The sequence below is a fragment of the Lepus europaeus genome, chromosome 14 (genome assembly GCF_033115175.1).
Source record: "Lepus europaeus isolate LE1 chromosome 14, mLepTim1.pri, whole genome shotgun sequence".
Lineage (NCBI taxonomy): Eukaryota > Metazoa > Chordata > Mammalia > Lagomorpha > Leporidae > Lepus > Lepus europaeus.
The window spans coordinates 77,271,804-77,298,057 of NC_084840.1; the positions used below are offsets into that span (position 1 = coordinate 77,271,804).

Here is a 26,254-nt window from a genome sequence, read left to right on the forward strand (position 1 = left end):
TGAAAATATTGTCTTATATTACTTGCACACTTTCCAAAAGACTTTTAGAAATCTGTACAGCCTGGTTCATTCTATGTATTATTCAGTAATCTAATATACTTGACAATTTAATGCCTTTAGGATGTTTTATGTATTTTAGTTTGCTTAATTTGGTGTTTATGGCTTCTAAAGGGATAAAAGGAAAGACTTCATATTTATTTTAAATCCTAAAATATTGAGAAATGTGGAGTGGATATCCGGGGCATCTTAATATTTGAGGATTTCTTTAATATTCAATGTTTTTTTTTTACTTAAGGTAAACAAATGTTATGTAGTTCATTTGTACAAATTTGAGGACATAAGTTAATTTCCACTGGACCCTCCCTCCCGTCTTGCCTCCACCCTTCCTCCTTCCTTTCTTATTCTCTCTCTGATATTCTATACCAGTACATCCCCAGGAATTTAACATTTTTCTAGGGAAACTCATGTAGTCAACGTCTAAAATAGGTGGAAACTTACCTTCTCTTTGAAGATATTGTTAATAAAAGACCTGCCAATATTTCCAGGCAGAGATGTGCTCGATTTCCTTTTTCTCCATCTTCCTCATACCTGACTCATCATGACTTTTCCTCTCAACCCCTACCCTGCGCCTAACCCTAGCCCAAGGATCCCAAATGCCCACATGTGCTCTGTAGCTCTGATCCACAACTGATGCAGGGGCACCCCTGAACCATCGGTCACCCTTGCACTATCGCCTCACCTCTGTGCTCTGTGCAGTGAGTTTCTTTCTCTCCGGAATGCACTGAATAAACAACCACTGAAAACCTTTGCTAAACTGTCCTACAGGCTGACAATTCTTCACCTCATTCCCAGGTGCATCTATGGACTAGCTGCTATCATATCTCACCCTAGGTCTCCAAACTTCTAAGAAAATCACTGTAAGTACTAAGGAGTCAGAAGGAAACAAACCATGGAAGTAATAGAGTCAGTGGTGAATAAGAATCTTTAATAAAACAACATTAAAAATTGTGTTTGAAAATGGTAAAAGTTTGCTGTCCATGCTTCATGCCCTGTGGATGTAGCTGTAGCTAAGGGTGCATTGCTGAGCAGAAGAGACGTGCCAATCACCAGCATCTGAGACATCTCCTGTATCACATCCACACGCAGGAGATTTTTTAGAATTCATGAAAAAGTCCTCCATGTTAATATTCATCAGAAAATGGGTAATTTGGGTGTCCAGCCGCACTAAAATGAGAAAAACGTACAACTTAAAATCAATAAACACATTTCTAGTGTATTGAAAGGATTGCTGTGAAGCAACCATGTTAGTAAAAATTAATATTCTTTCCTTTCTAGTTTCCAAATGTAACCTGTACGTATGAGTAATAATTTACTGTAAATAGAGTCATACTCAGTGTTTTTTTTCCAAATTATAGACCTTAACCTGGAGCTTAATATGCAGAACATGCAAAATAAGCAATTCAAACATATTACTCTGGCTTAACTATGTCTTTCAATAATGCAAGGTGATACCCAGTGCTGTCTTATAGAAGATTCTCAAGGAAAAGAGAAATGTATTTTGTCTGTTTTTGAACAAGGACACAGCAGAACACTGTTTAATACTAATATATTTCAAGGGGCATAGACTACTCCTAGGAAGTTGACAACATTTTTCTTAACTCTTTAATTGTTTACTCACTGACCCTCATGCATAGCACTGTATATTAAATTATGAAGTGAAAAGAATGTCATTGATAGAACAGGCTTCAATGTCTAAAGGCTTTTTGTATAGTTCACACATTTGCATATCTTCTGAACTACTGACAATACAAAGAGAGAACAATCAATGTTCATTAGAATATTTAAAGGCAGGAAGAATTATAAACTGACACTCTGTAACCTCGCATTATTTCCCTTGTGTATTCTTCATTTTTCTCCATACCAAGATAACATTACCAATTATAACATATTGGCTAATTTTGAGTATATGCCATTTTACAATATACTAATCTCTTTCATATATTATCACAATTATTTCTTTGTTTTAATGATTTATTTATTTATTTCAGAGTCAAGGCTGTAGACAGAGTGGGAGAGAAACAGCGAGGTAATCCATCTGCAGGTTCACTATCAAATGGCCACCACAGCCGGAGCTGGGCCGGTCCAAAGCAAGGAGCTTCTTCTGGGTCTCTCACGTGGGCACAGGAGCCCAAGCAATTGAGCCAACATTACTGCTCAGAATCAGCCCTTAAGGCATTCGGATCTGGCTAAAAAGCCCTTGAGAGTTTCTCAGGAGTAGAAAGCCAAGACACTGCAACAAAAAATGACTAAATGAAAGATCTCTGGCAGACGCCATGGCTCATTAGGCTAATCCTCCACCTGCGGCGCTGGCACACCGGGTTCTAGTCCCGGTCTGGGCGCCGTATTCTGTCCCAGTCACTCCTCTTCCAGGCCAGCTTTCTGCTATGGCCCGGGAGTGCAGTGGAGGATGGCCCAAGTGCTTGGGCCCTGCACCCACATGGGAGACCAGGAGAAGCATCTGGCTCCTGGCTTCGGATCAGCCCAGTGCACCAGCCGCAGCGCGCTGGCCATGGAGGCCATTGGAGGGTGAACCAACGGAAAAGGAAAACCTTTCTCTCTCTCTCCCTCTCTCTCTCTCACTGTCCACTCTGCCTGTCAAAAAATAAAAAAAATATATATAAAAAGGAAATATCTCTGTGAATGAGATCCCAGTGGAAAGAATGGGCCATCAAAGAAGGAGGTATCTTTCTCTGAAGGGAGGAGAGAACTTCCACTTTGCTATGGCCTTGTCTAAATAAGGTCGGAGTGTGTGAACTCAAAGGCTTCCATAGCCTTGGTAGCTCATGACAAGAGCCTCGGGTGATCACTGACATCATAAATAAGAGTGTCAATTGTTAAATCAACAAAAGAAGTCACTGTGCACTTACTCCCCATGTAGGATCTATGTCCTTAATGTGTTATACTATGAGAATTAACGGTGCAACTGGTCTTCAGACAGTACTTTATACTTTGTGTGTCTGTGTGGGTGTGGTCTGTTGAAATCTTTACGTAGTATATACAAAGTTGATCTTCTGTATATAATGGTAATTGAGTCTGGCGGCTTAGGCTGCTCGGCCATCCTGACGACTATAATGATAATTGAAAATGAATCTTGATGTGAATGGGATGGGAGAGGGAGAGGGAGATGGGATGGTTTGCAGATGGGAAGGAGTTTATGGGGGAAAAACTGCTATAATCCAAAAATTGTATTTCAAAATTTATATTTATTAAATAACAGTTTTCTAAATAATAAAAATAAAGATAATCACATACACAGGTTGAAAAAAAAAAAGATGTATACTGGATATACATTCTCTCCCCTTGTGTGCTTTTGACTCCATTCTTATTCTTTTCCTTTCAATCTAACTTTAAGATTACATTCTCTGCATCAATGTCGCCATACTTCAGAAAATCATAACAAAGTGTTTCTATTGACCTTTAAGGCCAAACTCCCTCAAGAGAAATGCAGTGTTTGAATCCTTAGCAAATGCAGTGAAAAGGAAGGGAGAGATTTCAAACTACTAAAACATTAGTTGCAAGTATCTCAGGGGAAATTCCATAGGGAGGGTGAAGTCTTTCTGCCTATGTAAGTCCCAAGCTGACTTATTTTGTACTTCTTTTAATAATAGCACTTATGTGGCAGGTATATATTACTTTCATACTTATTATTAGGGAGATATCTATGCTTTACAGACTAGGAGTGTTGCCAAAAGTATTCTGCAAACAAAGTACTGTCTCAAGTAAAGTGTGTTTTGATCTATTCCTGAAGTGATATTTATAATGAACAGCGTAAATACTTGTGGACCATTGGGTATTTGTCTTAGCATACCCAAAGCCATAAGAGTGTCACTGGGTTAGTTTTCCTTATGATTTCTTTATTAATGATTGTGTATCAAAATTCACCAAATAAATTTCACATTATGATAACACTCATTTATCCATCTTCTTTCCCTAAGAAAATATACTTATAAATAAACTTTCAAGACCTCTGAAAATAGTATTTATTTCCTTTAAAATGCAGATGAAACTTCTTTCTCTAGCTGTTAAGTACTTAAATAAGTAATTTTGATTAAATAGGCCACTACCATAAATAAAAGGCAATTCACGGGACTGATGCTGTGGCATAGTAGATGAAACCTCCACCTGCATTGTCAGCAGCCCATATGGGTGCCGGTTTTTAGTCCCAGCTTCTCCTCTTCCAATCCGCCTTTGGATCAGCACAGTTCTGGCCATGGCAGCCTTTTGGGAATGAACCAGTGGATGGAAGACCTTCTCTAAATGCTACCTCTTAAATAAATGAATACATATTTTAAAAAAAGAAAAAAGAAGGCAATTCACATGATGAACATTATAAGCTAAAGTTTTCCAAATTCTCAAAGTTTCAAGACTTTTTTGCTTAGAAAATATACCAAAAATAAGTCAGTCTTTTACAAAAGTCCAGATTTGATTTGCGCATTACGGTTCATTCAAATTTTAGTTTGTAAATTCTTGGAAGGTAAATATTCTTCTTGGCTTATGAAATAAACCAATATTCAAATTAAAAAGATTTCTGCCTATGACCACAGATTTGTTGGAAATACCTTCAATCTGATAAGAATTGAGAAGGTTTGTGGAAAGAGGAAGTAGTCATCCTTTTGCAGACATTTAATTAAGCGACACAGGGGTTCCCAGAGTTCATGCCTACAGAGAGTTGGAGAATAGAAGCTAATACCCATCCTACATGCCTCTTCAGGAACTAAATGAAGGCAATGCCTTTACCAAAAACTTACAATTCAACATTAGCATATCGAAGATTTCGGTTCAGACCATCTAGAACGTCCATGTCCTCTGAAGATAAATGAAACTGAAAAACCTATTAGAGAGTAGAAATTATTAGTATTTTTATACTGATAATCTGAAAAACCCTGAAATGTTTCTCAGCAATTCAAGATTTCACAAAAACAGTAATCAAAAACACTGGCCTAACATCTTTCCTCTTTTTATTAATATTACATTAAAATGAAACAATATAATATGACAAACAATAGAAATTAAAAGGGAATGAAAAGATAAATAGTGATGAAAATAAAATATGTGTTATTAGATTATTGATGCTGTACAATCCTAAAGGTAGAGGACAGCTCAAATTTGTAGTGGGAAAACAAAGCTGACATTATTTAAAAATGACCGGGCCATGTGCTTGCAAGATATAGAAGAATTTATAGCAAGGTTTGAAATATATGAGATAAATCAGTAGCATTCCTTAACACAGTTGGATTTGTATATTCCATAAATGAAGAAAGAACAAAAAAGAAAAGTTGACAACTTGATTGTTTAAAAGGTCTTATTTTTTAGTAGAATAACGGCTGTTCTCAAAATGTCAATTTTAGGCAAGGCCATAGTCAAAGTGGAGGTTCTTCTCCCTTCAGAGAAAGGTACCAACTTCTCTGATGGCCCATTCTTTCTGCTGGGATCTCACTCACTGAGATCTTTCATTTAAATCAACAACAGGAATCACTGTGCACCTGTTCCCCATGTAGGATCTCTGTCCTTAATGTGTTGTACTATGCAAATTAACGGTAAAACTACTACTCAAATAGCACTCTCTACTTTGTGTGTGTCTGTGTGGGTGCAGTCTGCTGAAATCTTCACTTAGTATTTACTAACCTGATCTTCTGTATATAAAGATAATTGAAAACGAATCTTGATGAAGAATGGGATGGGAGGAGTGGGGGATGGGATGGTTGTGGGTGGGAGGGAGGTTATGAGGGGAAAATCTGCTATACTCCAAATCCAAAAGCTGTACTTTGGAATTTATGTTTATTAAATAAAACTTGAAAAAAGTCAATTTTAGTAATTTACATTACATTTTTTGTACTCTGTATATTAGTTACCACAAACCAGAGAAAATGCAATATTGGTGAATCATTATGGAAGACAGAGTGGAGATTCCTAAGAAATCTGAAAGTAGATCTACCGTATGACCTGGGAATTTACCCAAAAGAAATTAAGTCAGCATATGAAAGTTGTCTGTACTCCCATGTTTATAGCAGCTCAGCTCACAATGGCCACCATATGGAATTCACACAGATGTCCACCATCTGATGACTGGGTAAAAAAATTGTGGTATTTATGTACATTGTGGAATACTATTCACGCAGGACTGTGGCTCAAATCCAAGCATTTGAATATGGGCAATGGGCATCCCCAGCAAAGTCCCAAATTCCTTTCCTTGATATTATTTCTTTTTTGACAGGCAGAGTGGACAGTGAGAGAGAGAGACAGAGAGAAAGGTCTTCCTTTTCCATTGGTTCACCCCTCAATGGCTGCTGCAGCCGGCGCACTGCGCTGATCCAAAGCCAGGAGCCAGGTGCTTCTCCTGGTCTTCCATGCGGTTGCAGGGCCAAAGCACTTGTACACATCAGGTCAGTGGATTCTTATATGTATTTCAAACACTACTTAATAAATATTAGTTGAATTGATAGCCTAATTTAGAAAGAAAAACGATAACATTTTTATAGATAGTGTAGTGGAATATTATTTTGTTCTCCCTTTATTAAAACACATGACACGTAAGTCACAGACAAATAAAGATTTAACTACACAAAAGTCGTAATTTTTGATCATGAAAATATACCAAGAAGAGAAGAAAAACTATAACCTACACTTCTTTCCCAGGCACTTTTACCAGGGAGCAGGATTAAAAGTGAAGCAACTGGGACTCAAATCAGCTCTCCTATGGGGTGCGGGAATTGCAGGCAAAGGCTTAACTTGCTTCACCACAATGTAAGACCCAAGAACACATTTTAACAACTGCATCTCATACAAAGGTAAAGTTCAGAATACACAAATATGAACATGATAGAGTGGTCAGAGAAATATCTCCCAGTATTTCATTAGGGTAGGCTCCATACCCTTTGGAACCATTGCCTATTACCCCATAACTTCATTGTGGGTAGGCCTACGGATTGGTAGCTGGATCTCCCCAGGATAATAGGTTCCCAATTCTCAGGTAAAAATAATACTTTCACATAATCTTCTCTGTGGAAGCTGTATGTTTTACAAATATAATAGCTAAGGGTATAATAGGAGTCTCTTAATTAAAACAGAGACATGATCTATTTAAACAAAGACTTGAATACCTGCTTTACAAGACAGGAAAACATAACTAAAAATATATAGGTATTAAACTATATGAATTCTGAGAAATTAAAAATAAAATGATCATAATTTAAAAACCAAAAATTACGTAGTCTGATGCGCTAAGTTCAGAAAAGGAAACAAGATGCCTCTTTGCAATTGACTGCAGAGTATACTGTCAATTTAATGCTGCAACACTATTCTCCGCTTTCTGTTTTACCATTAATCTACTTAGCCCTGATGTGTCAGAAATATATACAAATCTCAAATGCATCATCAAAACCAGAGAAATAGACTTGGCCTAAAGATGTCTCGACATCTTGCTAAGAAGCTCACAGTGAAAGATACTGTGTAGGATCCATGGTGCCTACAGCCCCCCATGTTCATCACCTGCATGTTCTCTTTGATCCGCTTCTCAGTGAAACTCTTGGCCAGGACCACAACCCCACGCTGCAGCTGGTAGCGGAGGGCAATCTGGGCTGGAGTTCGCTTGTGCTTTTTTGCCAAGTCACAAACGACTGGATCTTCCAAGAGAACTGGAGCACTCTGGTCCACCCTGGAAGGAGAGGTAGAAAAGCTCACTTCTGAGGCTAAGTTTTCAGACTGTCAGAGGCATCAAAAAACAGATTAGGGGACCCATTCTGAACAAGTGTTTCTCAAACGTGGTCCTTGGCCACCAAAATAATATCATCTGACCCTGCTTGAAATGCAAATTCTGCCACCCCCCTGAGCCAGTTGACAGGTAACTCTGCAAAACTAGTAATATTTCATCAACAATGATATTTTAAATAAACTTGCCTGTTTTTCCCTTACCATTTAGGGTCTCTATGTGATCCCAGAGCACTGTAGGCAACCAGGACAATGTCTTTGGACTTGCAGAATTCCAGCAGTTTGCTCTGGTTGAGATAGAGATGACATTCCACCTGTGGGTAGGCAGATTGACAAGTATGACTACATAAAAGGTTATTATTAATTTTAAGGGAAATTTTAAAAGTAAATGTAGTTGAACTTAACAATGTAACATGAAATTTAGACTGGAAATATCAATGAGTAACAATTTTTAAATTTTGTTTTAAATATTAATCTATTTTATTAGAAAGGGAGAGAGAGAGATTGAAGTTGAGACCTTCCAACTGCTAGTTCACTCCCAACAGCAATCACAACATTGAGGGCTGGGCCAAGCTGAAGCCTGGAGAATACATCTAATATGTGGGGGAAAGGCCCAAGTTCTACAGTGTCTAGTACATTTCCAGACACATTAGCAGGAAGCTGGATTGTGAATGGAGCCCCTGGGAATATAACTCTAATATGGGATTCAGGTGTCACAAGCTTAGGCTCAACATCCAGCACAACGCTGGCCCCCAAGTAAAAATTTTTCAAGCAAATAAATTAATATTTTCTCCTGTGGAATTGAATTCCTGAAAAGAAGCACTTACGTGCTCAGTTCTTGGGTGGCTAATAATCATTTCCGTGTTAAGCTGACAATCAGCACTTCTGGGACAAGATTATCATTCTTTGAGCTTAAGCATTGAATATGCCACAAAGCAAGCATTTTTCAAAGCCTCATTAGGGCATCTCCGATGGACTAACATATCAATATGGTAGGAATTGTATTTATTACATTTGGATAGATTTCAGCATCCAAAAAATAATGAGTAAAAATATTTCTAACACACAGAGTACATAAAAATCCTTGATTCCATAATTATCAATATATAAAATAGAAGAGAGAAGGAGAAAATATAAAAATTTGCCCCTAGTGACAGTGATTATCACATTAACTTCTTTTTAACTAAAGGGAAATTATTAATGCTACTCCTAACTTACAGGAACAATTACGGTTTATACTGATTTAAGGTGCAAATGTTAAGTAATAAAAGCAAAAAGTGTACTTTAAATGCAATTAATTATTTACAAATAGCAGTGCAATCATCAGTTAAGATAAAGTCAGCAATGGCTACTTATCCATTGTGTAAAAATCGGTTAAGGAATATTTCATTCTTTGTTGAATATTATCACCTAATTGACTACTGTTGATTGCAATGAAATTATTTTCAAAAAATAAGAAGTCTTAATAAAATAAAGCATTCAAATCTAATTTCTCATTTATGGAAAGTTAAAATAAAGAAATATTACTCTAAGGCAACAATCTATCTAGATATTACAGGAAGAAAAGATTGCTGACCATTCTAGGAAAAAAACAAGCATGACAAACATAACAAATTCTATTTGTGAACTATAATTTTACTGCACTATTGAAAGACATTTGTGGACAACAAAGAAAAATTACAATATGGAAAATGTTAAATGATATGAAGAAGAAATTGAAAAATAATTTAGACCCAATTGTGAAACTGTAACTATGTAGTATGGTGTCTTCTATCCCAGGAGATATTTTCTGAGGTCTGTGTGGAAGAATAGTCCTTTTCACCAAAGAGTTTCAAGAGGATCAGCAAAATGTTGTACATATGTATAAAGACATACTGCTATATGCCTATTAACATTAAACACATGAAAAAATGTCTTCAATTTTGGGTTTGGAGATAAATATGGAATATCTGCATTATCAAATATCCTGAAAGTTTGAAATTTCAAATAAAAATTTTGGGAGTTGGGGCTAGTGCCGTGGCTCATTTGGGTAATCCTCCGCTTGCGGCACCAGCATTACATATGGGTGCCAGGATCTAGTCCCACTTGCTCCTCTTCCAGTCCAGCTCTCTGCTGTGACCCGGGAAAAGCAGTGGAGGATGGCCCAAGTGCTTGGGGCCCTGCACTCGCACAGGAGACCAGGAGGAAGCACCTGGCTCCTGGCTTCAGATCAGCGTAGCTCTGGCCGTAGTGGCCATTTGAGGGGTGAACCTATGGGAGGAAGACCTTTCTCTTTGTCTCTCTCTCACTGTCTAACTCTATCTGTCAAAAATAAAATTTTGGAGTAAAATTAATATTGAAAGACATATTAATTTTACAATATTTTTTGCTGAGAATCAGTGTGCTTCATCATTATATGAATTATAATCAGATTTTGCAGTGAAAGGTCTTTACTGTGTGATTATAGGTTGTTAGATACAAAGTTAGATCATGGAACCAGACACAGAATAGATGTGTAAAACAGCTGATTGCTGGCAAAAAAGAGAGGCAATGCAGACTAAAATGTGCTCAGGGATAAGATCACTTAAGTTTTGCTAAAATTTTCAGAGCACTGGTGCAGCCGACAATACTATCACCATCAATAGCTAACTTCCAACTTCTTCCTCAGATTATACTCAGTTATTTTTTTTTCCTCTATCTAAGTCTCTGTTCAAAAAATCTGAAGGAAAAGATACCCACTGGAAGGGTTCAGGTCTTTCAACACCAAACAAACCATCACCACCTAGTTTACATTCACTCTGTCTTTATTTACTAAGGATCAGATATCTTCACGGAGTTCTTTCCTATATAGAGTTCTTTCAACATCATCTTCAGCAGTCAGTGCATCTGGTCATCCTCCAGGGTATCATTCATTGACCTGGGAAGGATTAATCTTCCCACTGAGGTTTCATTACTGACTGCTGCCTTTCTTGCTCATTGCTACCTCTCACACCTGCTCCATGTTCTTATGCATATTTCAGCATAACATCTCCTTGCCTTTTCACTAAGACAAGGACAAACACAGAAACAACTGAGGGCACTTCCTCCCCTTGCTTACAGAGGCTCTGCCTGCAGAATCTTCCGTTTCACACAATAAGTTGACAGAAGTGGCAAACATGGACAACTACCAGAAGCACAAGGAGCAGGGAATGAAAAACAGAAGGAGAGAATGTGTGTTGTCACCTGGTTGCAGACAGGCTTGTACTTGAGCCCTGGCTTGTTCAGAATCATCTCCAACTGCCTGCGGTTGAAGTTGGACACCCCGATGGACTTGGCCAATCCTGCATCCTTGCACTTTTCCATGGCCTGGGAGGAAAGATTGTGAAGAAATATTTTCACAGTTGGGTAGAATAATACAAAGGCATTTAGCACAGTTAAGAGGAACATTATCAAGAGATTGTAATGAAGGTAAGGGGCACTGACAGACACCAAAGAGAAAAACTAATAAAGAGCATAAGGGAAGCCACTGACAACAAGACAAAGAATTCTGTGTTCTTCTTAGGAAACCAGAGGAATTACTGTACTTACACACAAAAGGAAGCCTGCTCTCAATTCCACTAATTCTCCTTTACCTTTCTGTTTCTCCCCAGTATTGTCTTCCTCCCCCATGCTTCAGTACATCAACCTTTGTGCATCCATGAATGAATATCTCATTCGTTAAATATTAATTGTGACCCGATTTTCCCTTTCCCTGCTTCCCCTGTACTCACTCCATCAAGTACTCACCTCCCAAGTGGCACAGAGATCCACCATGTCTAACATGACTTTTCCATTTTCATCAGTTGGAAAAATCTCTTCCCCAGGCTAGAAAAGAGCAGTTGTTTCACTATACCACCAAATTCAGCTACCCAGACAACAGCAAGGCATCCATTGTATTTAGTGTTGGAACACAAACTTCCAAAAAATATGTGGAGCAACATTTTTTGCTCCACAGCATATGCAATGTGCACTGCATATGGACTAGTGGATAATGTCATTAGGCTACACTCCCCCTCTAACTGCTATTATGTGTATTAATAATTAGTATTTTTCCAGCACCTAATACGGTCCTGTGGATTTACATTACTCATGTTCTCCTGTTCTTTACTCTAGAGAAATTTCTGTTTTATTCTGAAAATCAGTTGTTACCTGACCTTCATCTCCACTGATAATGGATTCTAGTCTTGACCCAGGCGAAACTATCAGTGCTCTTTATTTTCCTGAAAACGAGTTCACCCAACAGCAGGCACTAGTACCACAGAACGTGGATCAAAGTTCTATTCTTTAATAATTTTGGTACTAGAAGATGCAGCAAAGCTATCAAACATAAATGAGCATGACTTGAGCTTCCCATTTAGTTAATCCAGTAAACTATGTAGCTTTAACTACCGTGAGCAGTTTCTATAAGTTATCTAAATTATCATTCTGTAAATGTATCAGCATTGTTCACTCATCCATGATAATGATAGCCATTCTGACTACTGTAATGAAATAAATTTGATATGAACTGCTTACCTTCATAGATACTGGTAAATGAATAATATAGAGATCAACATAGTCCAGTTGAAGGTTTTTCAGTGACTTTTCCAAGCTTGGTCGGACCAGCTCTGGTCGATGGAAAGTTGACCAAAGCTGCGGGGTTTAAACAGCAGAAGTGATACAACAATAAATACATTAGTTAAAATACTTGATTTCCTTTATTAATATTAAGATTTTTTTTTACTAGTAAAAATGTAATGAACATGGAAGGACCATGATGCCTTCTTTTCGGGTTTCCTGTGTCCTGACCTAGCTGTAAGTACTCTGTCATTTTTGGGTATCACTCTTAAACATCCTAATCCAAGGTGAATATTACACCAGCGATACAGACTTTATCAGCTAACTACAATGACAATGGTTTAGATTATATTTGACAGAATTTAGAAAGTGAAGACCTAGAGGTATTGGAAAGGAACCAAACAAAAATATCAGAAATGAAGACCTCAATAAAGCAAATGATATTTCAGTTGAAAACTTTAACAGCAAATGTGAGAGACAGAGGAAAGACAAATGATCTAGAAGACAGGTCTTTTCAAATATCTCAGACCAAACAAAGTAAAGAAAATAATTAAAACTAACGACAATAATGTCTTAGATCACTGGGATACCATTAATCTACTCGAGGCATGAGTTTTGGAAAGTCATGGAGTAATGCAAAAATGAACAGCTAACAGAATCTAGACAAGGAAATAATAGGCAGAAACTTCCCTATTCAGAGAAAAGGATGCAAACATAGACAGTTCATAGAATCCCAAATAGGCATGACCAGAAAGCAGTCTCACTATGGCACATTTTAGTCAAACTTTGAAAAAGAAAACATAAAGAGAAGATTCTAAAATTGATAAGAGAACAGCAGTATTAGCTTTTGAAATAAATTTCACAAGTTGACAAATTACTCAACAGAAACTCCACAAGACACTAGAAAATGAAGAGATACAGTCCAAGTTCTGAAAGAAAAATTGCCAACCGAAAATACTTTACCCAGAGAAGCACTCATTCATAAATAAAGATGAAATAATGACCATCCAAGACAAGAAGTCATTAACAGAATTTATCACCATCCAGTAAGCATTACAAGTGATACTTAAGAATGCACTGGCCGGTGCTGTGGCTCAATAGGCTAATCCTCTGCCTGTGGCACCGGCACCCTGGGTTCTAGAACCTGGTCGGGGCACCGGATTCTGTCCTGGTCTCTCCTCTTCCTGTCCAGCTCTCTGCTGTGGCCCGGGAATGCAGTGGAGGATGCCCCAAGTCCTCGGGCCCTGCACTCACATGGGAGACCAGGAGAAAAACCTGGCTCCTGGCTTCAGATCAGCGTGGTTTGCCAGCAGCAGCACACCAGCCGCTGTGGCCATTGAGGAGTGAAGCAATGGGAAAGGAAGACCTTTCTCTCTGTCTCTCTCTCACACTGTCCACTCTGCCTGTCAAAAAACAAACAAACAAAAAAAGAATGCACTAAATATAGAACAGAGAAAGATAATCAGCATCATGAAAGAGTGAAGTTAACAAATATACTAGTGAAAGAACAATGGATATTCAAAACAAACTGAATTTTTATGGAAAAAAGGCAAGATCAAGTAATTATTTGCCAATAATAAACTTGAATTTAAATGGCTAACAAAATTCCCCATTAAAAGACACAGACTGACTAAATGGATAAGAAAACAGTGCTCCACTATACGCTGAATACAAGGTACACACTTCACCACCAAGGACACACAAACTGAAACTGGGAGGATGGAGAAAGATATAGATGGAAAAATCAAATAGAGTGAGAGTAGCTATACTTATTTCAGACAAAATAGATTGTAAGGGAAAAACTGCTAAAAAAAAAAATAAGGCCATTGTGGAATGATCAAGTGATCTAGTCACCAGAAGATATGACTATTGCAGATATATATGTACCTGTAGCTAGGACAACCAGTTTAATCCATATAGAGAAACACATAAGCTCCAAAACAATAGCACTGGGGATCATTAACACACAGCATACATCTATAGACAGATGAAATAAACAATAAATCAACAAACAGAAAGCAGAGCTGTTCTGTACTCTATAGGTAGAACTATTAGAAACCTATAGAACATTCCATCCCACAGCTGCAGAATATACATTATTTTTAACAACACGTAGAACATTCTCTACAATAGATGATACTATTTGAGAACACCAAACTACCTCCAACAGATTTTAAAAATCAGAATCATACCTTGTATATTTTATTTTTAAATTTTCATATTTAATTCGATTTTTCTTGAAAAGAGATATCAATACCACAACATGAGAGATTTGTGACAATAATAATAGCATCATGAAAGGTGCATGTTTTTTATATGTTATGATTCAATGAAGCACTATTTATAATTACCAAATGACATTAATAGCCATATAATTTGTATACTCTTTACTAACTTCCACATATAAGAGAAAACTTGTCATGTTTGCTAACTCACTTACCATAATAACCTCCACATCCATTCATTTTATTGCAAATGTCCAGATTTTGTTTTTTATGGTTGATTAGAATTCCACTGTGTTATATATGCTATAGTCCCTTTATCAAATCACCAGTTTGTGGACAACTTGGTTGAGTGAAAACCTAGACGTCCGTCATACATCATATATCTTCCATCCTTTTGTTCAAACCCAAATGGCCACAACAGCTAAGGCTGCTTCAGGTTGAAGCCAGGAACTTCATTTTGGTCTCCCACATGGGTGGCAGGGAATCAAACACTTGGGCCATCATCCTCTGCTTTTCTCATGTCATTAAAATGGAGCTGGATTAGAATTGGAGCAAGTAGGACGTGCACTGGCACCCACATGAGATGCTGATGTTGCGACCTGTGGCTTTACCTGCTACACCACAACCTGTACCCTTCATCGTGTATCATTAATAACAACATGAAATGAAGTTGGAAATTCACAACAAAAGAAATTCTGGAAATTATGCAACTACATGGAGACTTAACAACATGCTCTTAATGGAACACTGGAGTAAAGAAGTCAAAAAGAACATTAAAAAATTCCTTGATGCTACTGAAAATGAAAGATGGACACACAGCCTATCGAATCTAAGGCATACAGCTAAAGCAGTATTAAGAGGAATGTTTACAAAAATAAGTACCTACATGAAAAAAATGGAAATGTATCTAACAAATAATTGAACAATGCACCTAGCAGACCTGGAAAAAGAAGGAAAAAATAAACAAAACCAAACTTAGTGGAGAGGAGGGAATACTAAAACTTTGAGACGAGATAAACAAAATAGAAATTAAAAACAATAAATATGATCAATGAAATGAAGAACAGTTTTTTTCTGGGAAAAAAATTTAAAAACTGATATATCATTAGTGAGACTAACCAAAAAAGAAGAAGATACAAATCAATAAAATAAAAAAAGAAGATGTTACATGTGATAACACAGAAATACAAAAAGTTGTTAAAAATGATTATAAACTATAGGCAAGAAATTGAACAATCTAGAGGAAAGAGCTAGTAAGCTCACTAGTAAGTGGACACAGAATTCACCAAAATTAATGCCCAAAGACAGGCATCCTGAGTAGATCAATAACCAAGAGTGAAGTTTAACCAGTATAAAAAGTCTCCCAACAAAGGAAAGTCCAGGACCAGATGACTTAATTGCTGAATTCTACCAAAATTTAAAAAGAACTACTACCAATTCTTGTCAGACTATTCAGAGTAATGAAAGTCAGGTAATCCTTCTAAGCTCATTCTATGAGGACAGTATTACCTTAATTCCAAAACCAGACAAAAGTACTGAAGAAAAGAACTATAGGCCTATATCCCTCATGAACTGAGGTGTAGAAATATTCTAAAGTAGAGCAGTAAATTGAATCCAACTACACATCAAAATCATTAGCCACCCTGAGCAAGTATACTATACCCTAGGTATCTGAGGACGGATACATATATGCAAATCAACAAACAAACACAGCATGTCACCTTAAAGAAAGATATAAACCATATGGAAATTTCTCAAAAAATAAAAATGGACCCACCATATAACCCAGTTGTCTCACTTCTGGATTTATATTTTAAAACATGACATCAGCATATAAAAGAGATATCTACAGTCCCATGTTTATAGCAGTACAATTAACAACAACAAAAATAAGAGTCAACCTATATGTTTATCAAATGATGACTGAAGAAAGTAAATGAGTGTATATAAATGATGAACTATAACTTGGTCATAAAAAAGAAAAAGTAATCTGTAGGAGTGAAAATGGCACTTTGAAATGCAATGATATTGAACAGCTCTTGTCTTGGCTGTCATGGACCAATGTTTTTCTTGCACATTTGTCTGCGTTCTTTTTTTTTTTTTTTTTAAAGGCAGGGTTAGACAGTGAGAGAGAGAGAGAGAGAAAGAGCGAAGGGTCATCCTTCCATTGGTTCACCCCCAAATGTCTGTTATGGCCAGCGCGCTGCACTAATCCGAAGCCAGGAGCCAGGTGCTTCTCCTGGACTCCCATACGGGTGGAGGGCCCAAGCACTTGGGCATCCTCCAATACCCTCCTGGGCCACAGCAGAGAGCTGGACTGGAAGAGGAGCAACCGGGACAGAATCAGGCGCCTAGGGAGCCCAGTGAGCCTAGCGGGTCTAGTGAGTCTAGTGAGCCATGGCGCCAGCCCTGTGTGTGTTCTTCTTTCTTCTTACCACACAGTGAACTCTCTACTTAGTCTTCAGTTAATCTTATGAGTATAAAATTAAATTAAAACTGACCTCTGTAAAAAATAAGAATGGGAAAGGGAGAGGGAGAAAGAAAAAACGGTGGAAGTATGAGTGGGAAGGAGATAGGACGGGGGAGAATCTCCATGTTCCAAAATTTGTATATATTAAATGCATGAAATTTGTATTCCTTAAATAAAATTTTACAAAAATAAAAAGAATGAAATCCTAACATCTGCAAAAAAGTTGATGAAATAGAAGATCATTATGTTAAGTCAATAGGCCAGACACAAAAAGACAAATGCCACATCTTCCTCTTATTTGTAGAGGTTAATATATATTGATAAAGCATAAAAAAATGTGTGAATGCCATAAATGTTTGTACATAGGTGGCGAAAACATTGTCTTCACTGCCATCCACAGGACAATATACCTTTATTTCCTTACTCTATGGTCATTGTCATGAATTTCACGTTTTGTGGTAATTTCATAAAAAAGTAGTATATATATATGTATTAATATATCTATATATGAAAGCAAATAAGGCAAAATATCAAAACTGTTAAATCTTAAATTAAAACATATGAAAAGGAATAAAAATACAATGCATAGTTAAAGTGTGCCAATAAGAAAAATTTCTCAACTACTACTGACTAATGTAATTATCATTTGCACACATCACTTTTTATTAATTTACACCCCAACACATCAAGCACGCTATACCTTTGAAGTGTAGAATATGTCTTCTCTCTTCACAGTGCCATCTGCAATCTTGCTTCTGATGGCCAAACCTACTTCCACTTCATTTTGGTACACGTAAGCAGCATCAATATGGCGATATCCAGCATCTATAGCTATTTTGGTGGCCTCCCCAGCCTTACTCTTAGGAACCTAAAGAAGCAGTCAAAAGTATTATCTACTGACCAAATGATTAGAGTTAGTTCAGGCATCATCAGTGATCTTCACAATAATCATTTTTTTCTAATGATTTAGAATAAATCTGCATTTTTAGTGGATCAATATATTAAAATTTGCCTGGATCTTCCTCAGTTATTAGCAAAAAATAAACAGCTGAGGAACCTCCCTACAATGGGCAACTATATTAATCACTACTGGTAAAATTCTTCAGGAACTACACCAGTTTTATTGATTTAATGGAAGGATTCAAATGACACAGCGAAAAAGTTAGTATCATGGTTATTATTTATATCGTGAGTTCACAAAGGAAAGTTAACATAAGTGATAACATCTTAATGGAAGATGTTGATTTACAGTCTCCATTCCTGAGCTTTTCATGGGGTTTGGTTACATACATCCCTTCTACTAGGCCAAACATATGTTCCAGTTCCTCAGTGAAAAGTAGTGTTACATAGCTCACTTGTTTGTACATGCAGTTTAGCTACAGCCAACATCCTAAAAGTTAGGGAAAGCAGAAGAATATTGCTTCAACATGGCCAAGATTGTAGATATGCAGTTCAGTGGACAGCAAGATAGCATGTTAATTCTTGTCTACAGAGCCATTCTATATGCCCTCTGCCACCCAAAACTAAAATTGATACTTAAGAAATATGTATTTTTACATGAGAAATTAACTGCATTATGTAAGGGATTATTATTATTGTCATCCCTTAAAAATGGGCCAAAAGTATTTGACAAGCTATAAAACATAGAGCAAAATTTTAAATTATTGGCTTTCTAAAACTGGATAAAGATTTGAAAGTATTTGTTAAAACACAAACAGGTAACGGCCAGCGCCGCAGCTTAATTGGCTAATACTCTGCCTGCTGCACATGCACCCCAGGTTCTAGTCCCGGTTGGGGTGCCGGATTCTGTCCCGGTTGCCCCTCTTCCAGTCCAGCTCTCTGCTGTGGCCCTGGAAGGCAGTGGAGGATGGCCCAAGTGCTTGGGCGCTGCACCTGCATGGGTGAACAGGAGGAAGCATCTGGCTCCTGGCTTCGGATTGGCGCAGCGTGCCGGCCATAGTGGCCATTTTGGAGGTGAACCATTGGAAGGAAGACCTTTATCTCTGTCTGTCTCTTTCTCTCTCACTGTCTAACTCTGCCTGTAAAGAAAAAAATTAAAAACATAAACGGTTAAATGAAGCAGCTTTCCATTTATTTGGAGAATTAGAGAGGCTGTCTTTAATCAATGAACGAAATACTAGACCCCACTGCCCATGCCTGGTAGCGGCCTCTAATTCCTAAAAGTTGAGTGTACTCAGTTTTATCAGGGCTGAATCTTGGTCTGGTGTCCTTTTCCTTCATGCCACATCAGTCTGAAAAGTAACAACGTCTGGCATGTGTCTTTGAAATGCTCTTCTGTGATTTCCTTAACTCATACATGACAATAAAATAGAAGTTTAAATCTGAGGTAAAGAGTCCCATTTCATACAATTATGTAATCAGAGGACAATCTCTTCATACAAAACTCCCTTCATGGTGCTCACTTTCATTTGAGGAAATCATACACCATATTCCTTTAACTCCAACTTGTTAACAAAATCATATAAATGATTATTAACATAATTTCACTCCTTAAAATAGCAATTTTATTTTTGGTAATATATACACAATTAAATTTAAAATTATTAGCTTTTAAAAATTGTGTAAAGATTTGAAAGTATTTGGTAAAGGATAAACAGATAAATGGAACAAAAACTTTTCCATTTACTTGAAGAATTTGAGAGGATCCCTTTATTCAATGAAATAACAATGAAGAACATAGTAGGTCCTACTACCCTCTGCTGATACCAGCATTCTACTTCTCATAGATGTAAGGACACTCACTCATTTACCATGACCAAGAGTTTATCTGGTGTCCTTGATCTTTTACTCTCCTTCATGTTACTCCACTTTGAAAAATTAGTATGGGGCTGGCACTGAAGCATAGTGGATAAAGCCATTACCTGTGATGCCAGCATCCCATATGGACACCACTTTCCATTCCAGGTCCCTGCTAATGGTCTAGGAAAAGCAGAAGATGGCCTAAGGGTTTGAGCCCCTGCCACATATGCGGCAGATCTGGATGGCTACTGGGGCCATCTAGGGGCTGAACCAGAGTATGGAAAGTCAGTCTCTGTCTCTTTCTTCTCTCTCTTCTCTCTCACTTTCAAAATAAATAGACAAAACTTCTAAAAAAAGAAAAGTTAGTTTGTCTTGGCACGAGTCTTCCAAAAGCACTTCAGTTATTTCCTTATGTCTTACAAAAGAATAAAATAGGGGTTCAAATTTGTAGTAAACAGTTAAATGCCATACAACTATGTAATCAGAAGATGATAGTATGCCAAATTGCCTCAATAGTGTTCACATTTTCTAATACTTTATTTTTTATGTTAATGTAGTATTAATACAAAGAGAACAGATTCAATATAGTCCATAGATAAAATTACAGGAATATAATGATGTACCCATCCTCACACACTTCGGTGCTTGATTTTATTTAATGAATGCATTTTTTATAGGTACAACTTTAGGAATATAGTGGTTCTTCCCCGCATAACCACCCTCCCACCTGACTCTCATCCTACCTCCCACTCCCTCTCCCATCCCCTTCTTCATTATGCTTCATTTTTAGTTTGCTTTTATATACAGAGGACGAACTCTGTGTTAAGTACAGATTTAAACAGTTTGCACCACACACACACATACACACACACATACAACATGTAGAGTACAATTTGAAGACAAGATTTGCAGTTTATTCTCATAGTCGAACTCATTAAGGACAGAAGTCCTACGTGGGGAGTAAGTCATGGTGACTTCTTTTATTTCATAGGCTCACACATACACTATTTTCCAAGTCCAACACTTGGTAACAACAATGAACAATTTAGCCTTGTTCTCATCTCATTGGATTCCCATTTTCCCCTAATATGATACTATATTTTCTTTCAAGAGAGTTTGTCAGAGGTAGGAGTAGTATAATGGAATATCTACAGATTCAGGTCTAGTGATTATGCTATAGTGCTCAAGGTTAACCCACAGCAGAACAGCATGAACCCTTTTCATGTTCTATGCATTTTCTTTCTGCATAGCGACAAAAAATTCTCTGTGTAATCCTTTTTGGAAGGAGGAAATATTTCTTGAATGTTAAAAAAAAACAAAGAATCAACTCCAACTGCAAAGAAATACCAGGCAAGTGAACTAATGAGCAGTATTGTTGAGAGTGGGGTTACTTCCCTTAAGCAAAGCAAGAAGTAAATGGAAACAAAAAGCAGCATCAGCATCCTGTTCATCAGCAGAGCACCACAGGACCTGACTGTAAGGAAGAATAAACTGTGACTAAGTTCAATTTTCTGCATGAAATAGCTCTAGCTTGGGGAAATGGAGAATTAAGTGAGTCCTGCAGTCACACAGGAGCGGGCTGACTTCACATTCATGTCATGCTGCACCCTTCCTAGTCAACTCTCTTTTGTCCCCTCAACCACAGAACAACAGCTAGGCTTACCTCTGCAGGTGCATAGGTGCCAAGTCCAAGTACAGGAATGAAGTGACCATCATTTAATGCCATACGCTGATGCTTGGGATCCATGGCCTTTCCCTCCTCGGGCCAAGCACACTCTGCTTATTACTTCTGCCTTCAGAGGGATAACAGGAAGTCAACGCCCCACTGCCTATATAAATATCTATGACATATGGGAGGAGTGAAGTTAAAGCAGTACTCCACATTTAAGTAGAGACTTGGAACCAGTTTAATAATTTATATGAAGCTAAACATTTAATCACTGATAAATAAACCATTACATTTAGTAAAGATTTCCTTCATAATCTCTTACATGTTGTAAAGTATTGCAAAACATTGATCAAGCAACTATTGACTTTAGACTACAAACATCCAGGAACCTACTATTCTGTTTGATTTATTTTTGTCTTGATGAAATCCCTTCTAATCACATATCTTTTGAAGCAATTAGCTTTCTTATACCACACACACACACACACACACACACAAAGACTCACATACAGAGAATTAAACGATTACTGAGCAATTTTTCCAACATAGGCTGTCAAGGAAAGACCACAAGTTAAAGCTGAGGAGTTCACAGCAAAACGGTTGCTGAGTAAGAGGCCCCAGTGATTGTCTCCCCAGAGACATGGTTTGAATAGCTATTCACTCACAAACCCACCCCAACAAGAGCTAAGGAAGCCAGTAGTGCACTGACAGAACAGCACAGAGACTCCTCAATCCAGCAGAGATAGAAGACATAAACACAATCTTGGCCACTGGCACCAGCAGATACAGGCCTTACCTCACCTCCTTTTGTCTGCAAATGCCATATTAAATGGAAAAAGGGTAAAGAGGTGTTTCAACTCCCGCCAGCAATGCAGACCAGCAGCCCTGATGTGGGAAAATTCCACAGTCAGTTCTCACTGGTTTTAAGTCCAGCCCAGAAACACATGCCTGCATTCTCACTGGGCAAACTGAGCTCTAAGGTTCCTGCAGGGCACCAGCAATCACAAAGCCCAGGACCATGCATGGCTTGCCACTGTCACAGAAGGGGAACAGAGCAGCTTGGAAACACAGCTCCTAGGAAGCTGAAAATAATTAGAACTGGGGATCATACTCTTCCCCAAGGCCTCCCCTCCTTCCCCAGTCACTTGAAAAACTGCAGATTGTGGCTTTGTTCCTGTGCACCCATCCAGCCTGACTATAGATGCACAGAGCTCACTACACATTGGGGACGAATCTCACAGAAGACTGGAGGAGCACAATACAGTCTTACATCTGGGTGGGTGAAGGGACTCAGAACCACCAGGCAGCTCCAGCATCCCCTGCCTCCACTGATAGCAGCTGGAGTTACTCCATGACTTCTGTATCAGATACCCCTCTGAACTGTTGCTCCACCCATGAACTCAGCTGGATATCCCTGGTCCTACCTTGACACATCTGATAGGAACTCCCAAGGATGCCCTTTGTTCTGAGCCTAAACTACACACAGAGAGTAACTCAAGGCAGCTTATTTCTGTTATAAAGCCAAAGTCACTCTCAAGTAAATAGCCATTCCCTTGGACAGGATCTGTGGGTCGCACAACTTGCACTCAGTATTACGGTGACCCTTGGAGCTCTGGAAACACCTAAATTGAACATCTGAGCCTTGATGTTGTCTCTCAACAAAAATTTCTGGAAATTTGCCTTTTATCTGCAGATATTGTTATAAATAATCTGTTGAGGGACGGAGTTGTGGCATAGTCGGTTAGGCTGCAGCCTACTATGCCAGATCCTATATGGAAATGCTGGTTGAATCCCAGAAGCTCTACTTTCAATCCAGCTCCCTGCTGATATTTCTGGCAAAGTAGTGTAGAATGGCCTGGGTGCTTGGGACCCTTCACCCACATGGGAGGCAGTGAAGAATTCCTGGCTCCTGACTTTGGCCTGGCCCAGCCCCAAAAATCATGGCCATTTAGAGAGTGAACCATCAGATGGAAGATATCTGTGTGTGTGTATGTGTGTGGTGTGTGTGTCTGTCTGTCTGACTCTGTCTCATCCTGTCTCTCTCTCTTTCCAATAAATAAAATAAATCTTGAAAAAAGAAGACCTTGCTTATATTCCTAAGAGAAGATGCGCTCAAATTCTTTTCCTCTGTCTCCCTCATACTTGACTCCTCAGACATCTTCCTGCCTCAAACCCCTCAATATCCCAATTCCTGTGATTCAACTTCCTCCAAGGAGATATAATAGCCTAAGCTCTTAGCCAGCATTGCTTGAAGGGAGTGCCTGCACTGTTGGTCTTCCTTGGGTATTGCCTTGCCTCCTGGGTCCATGCAGTGAATCTTCTGTTGCTGGGAGCACTGGAGAAACAACGACAGAAAAATCTTTTCCTACTGTCCTCCAGGCTGTCAACTCTTCCCAGCCATTGCCAACCACACACAAACATGTAGAATTAGAAATTCAAACATACTCCTCTCACTTAGCTGCATCTTTCCATAATGCAAAGTGCTATCATATATGAAATTCTCAAAGAAAGTAGAAATGTGTTTTGTCAGTTTTTGAACAATGACACGTCGTTATACTATTCGATACTAAAACAGCATATAGGTTACTTCAAGTCATTTGATATGATTTTTTAATCCTTTAATTATTAACCCATGACACAGCAAAATATATCCGATTAGGAAATGGAGAGAATGTCACTGATAAATAGAGTTCATTGTCCAAAGATTTCTTGCATAATTTGTGTAGCTCCATATTTCATAACTACAGAAAATATAAAGTGATAACAATGAATATTTACTAAAATATTTAAAGACAGTAGGAATTATTTGTTGCTTGGTTCTCTATCTGCATTGTGTCTCTGCTGAATTCTGCATTTTCCTCTATACTAATTAAACATTAGCAATTATAGCCTATCAGTTTGAATAATGTATATATTTATATTATACTAATCTTTAATACATTAATAAATCATGCTTTAAAATTCAGAAAAGCTATCAAATGTTAATATCCATGAGTTTATAATTGCCTCACAGTCATAAACACCATCAATGAAAAGGCTCTGGCAAGAACTAGGTAAATTTTTGGTAGTATTGTAAAAATTACTGAGAAAAACAAAGATATTTCCTTACATTATTTCATTATTGTTCTTACTGGACATATTATCCAATATACTTGAATTCTTTCATCTAATACTGAGATTTTTTTTAATAATTAAAAATGATGAATCTGATGAGGCCAGCACTGTGGTTTAGTAGGCTAAGCCTCCAGCTGTGTTGTCATTTATCCCATATGGGTGCCTGTTTGACCCAGATGCTCCTCTTCCAATGCAGCATGTTACTTATGGCTTGGTAAAGCAGTGGAAGATGACCTAAGGGCTTGGGCCCCTGTAACCACATGGGAGACCCAGAAGAAGCTCCTGGATCCTGGCTCCTCACTTCTGATCACTCAGCTCTGGCCATTGAGGCCATTTAAGGAATGAACTATTGGATTGAAGACCTTTCCCTCCGCCTCTCTCTCTTTCTCTCTCTCTCTCTCTCTCTCTCTCTCTCTTTCTGTAACTCTACCTCTCAGATAAATAAATACACTTTTAAAAATGATGAAACTTATCCCCCTTTTTGGATTTCCTATGTCTTGAGATATCACCAGAACTTTTATAATTTATTTGGTTATTATTTATAAACACACAAATCCATGGTGGATAATACATCAGAGGTGAATATGCCATCAAGTAATGATAATGACTATTTCTTGGATTGTGTTTGACAGGGTTTACAAAGGAAATAGATAGAGATACTGAAAAAGGCTTAACTCCATTTTTTCTTGTACTGGGATACATTAATACCCAACATTCATGAATGGACAGATGAACTAGAAAAAAAAATCAACAAAAAAATAATAGAGATAACCTACACTGTAGATCAAATGGATATAACAAACAGCTACAGAGTATCCCATATCATGGCTGCACAATACACATTATTTTCAACAGGACACAGAACATTCCCTAATGTAGAACATATACTAGTCGTAAAATAGATCTCAATAAATTCGTAAAAATCATAAACTGTATCTTCTGTTTATCTTTTATAATTTCATATTTTTAATTTAATTTTATGAAAACAGAGATATAATATCACAAAGTGAGGGATTTATGACAATTTTTACAGAATGGGGCAAGAAGAATATATTGTCTCTTACATGGTATGATTTAATTAATGACTTTTTATAATTATATGGGAAATGATAAGATGTACACAGTTTTATGCTCTCTACTAACTTACAAAAAAGATAATGCATGTAGTGTTTTTCTTTTTCAGATTGGATTATTTTACTCAACATAATGATCTCCAGATATGGAGGTCTGGATTTCCTTCATTTTTATGACTGAGCAATCTTCCAATGCTTTACCCGATCATCAACTGACAGACATACAGATTGAGATTAATTCCAGATAGCTTTCAAAGAGCTTTATGACGACAATGAACAAAACTGAAAATTTGCAACAAAAGAAATTATGAAAATAACTAATGATTGAACAACATGTTTCTGAATGATCATTAGTCATAGAAGAAGTCAAAAGGGACATTAAAACATTGTTGGTGCTTATGAAGATCAAAATTCAGCATATCAAAATGCATAGAATACAGATAACATAGTGTTAAGAGGAGGGTTTTTTACAATGATAAGTGCCTCCATAAAAAATGAAAATGTATGAAATAAATAATCTAGCAATGCATCTTAATGACCTAGAAAAAACAAGAACAAAGCAAAACCAACATAAATCAAAGGAAATAAATGATAACATTTAGAGAAGAGATAAAGAAAATAA

The 26,254-nt window shown here is 37.6% G+C and overlaps 1 protein-coding gene across 2 annotated transcripts; it reads right to left on the bottom strand.

Annotated features, from left to right (window-relative positions):
* Window positions 1-964: 964 nt before the first annotated feature.
* LOC133773590 (prostaglandin-E(2) 9-reductase-like) lies at window positions 965-21,670 on the bottom strand. Of its 2 annotated transcripts, XM_062211017.1 has the most exons (9): window positions 21,440-21,670; window positions 17,717-17,884; window positions 12,280-12,396; window positions 11,512-11,589; window positions 10,969-11,091; window positions 7,972-8,081; window positions 7,549-7,714; window positions 4,809-4,891; window positions 965-1,224 (listed from the first exon to the last, which is right to left on the bottom strand). In XM_062211017.1, exons 1-9 carry the CDS (start codon window positions 21,521-21,523, stop codon window positions 1,182-1,184), a joined length of 972 nt encoding a protein of 323 aa, XP_062067001.1. In that variant the 5' UTR covers window positions 21,524-21,670; the 3' UTR covers window positions 965-1,181. The 2 variants fall into 2 exon arrangements, with proteins under 2 accessions (XP_062067001.1, XP_062067002.1); XM_062211018.1 differs by lacking the exon at window positions 4,809-4,891 and having other exon boundaries at window positions 21,440-21,669.
* Window positions 21,671-26,254: the final 4,584 nt, after the last annotated feature.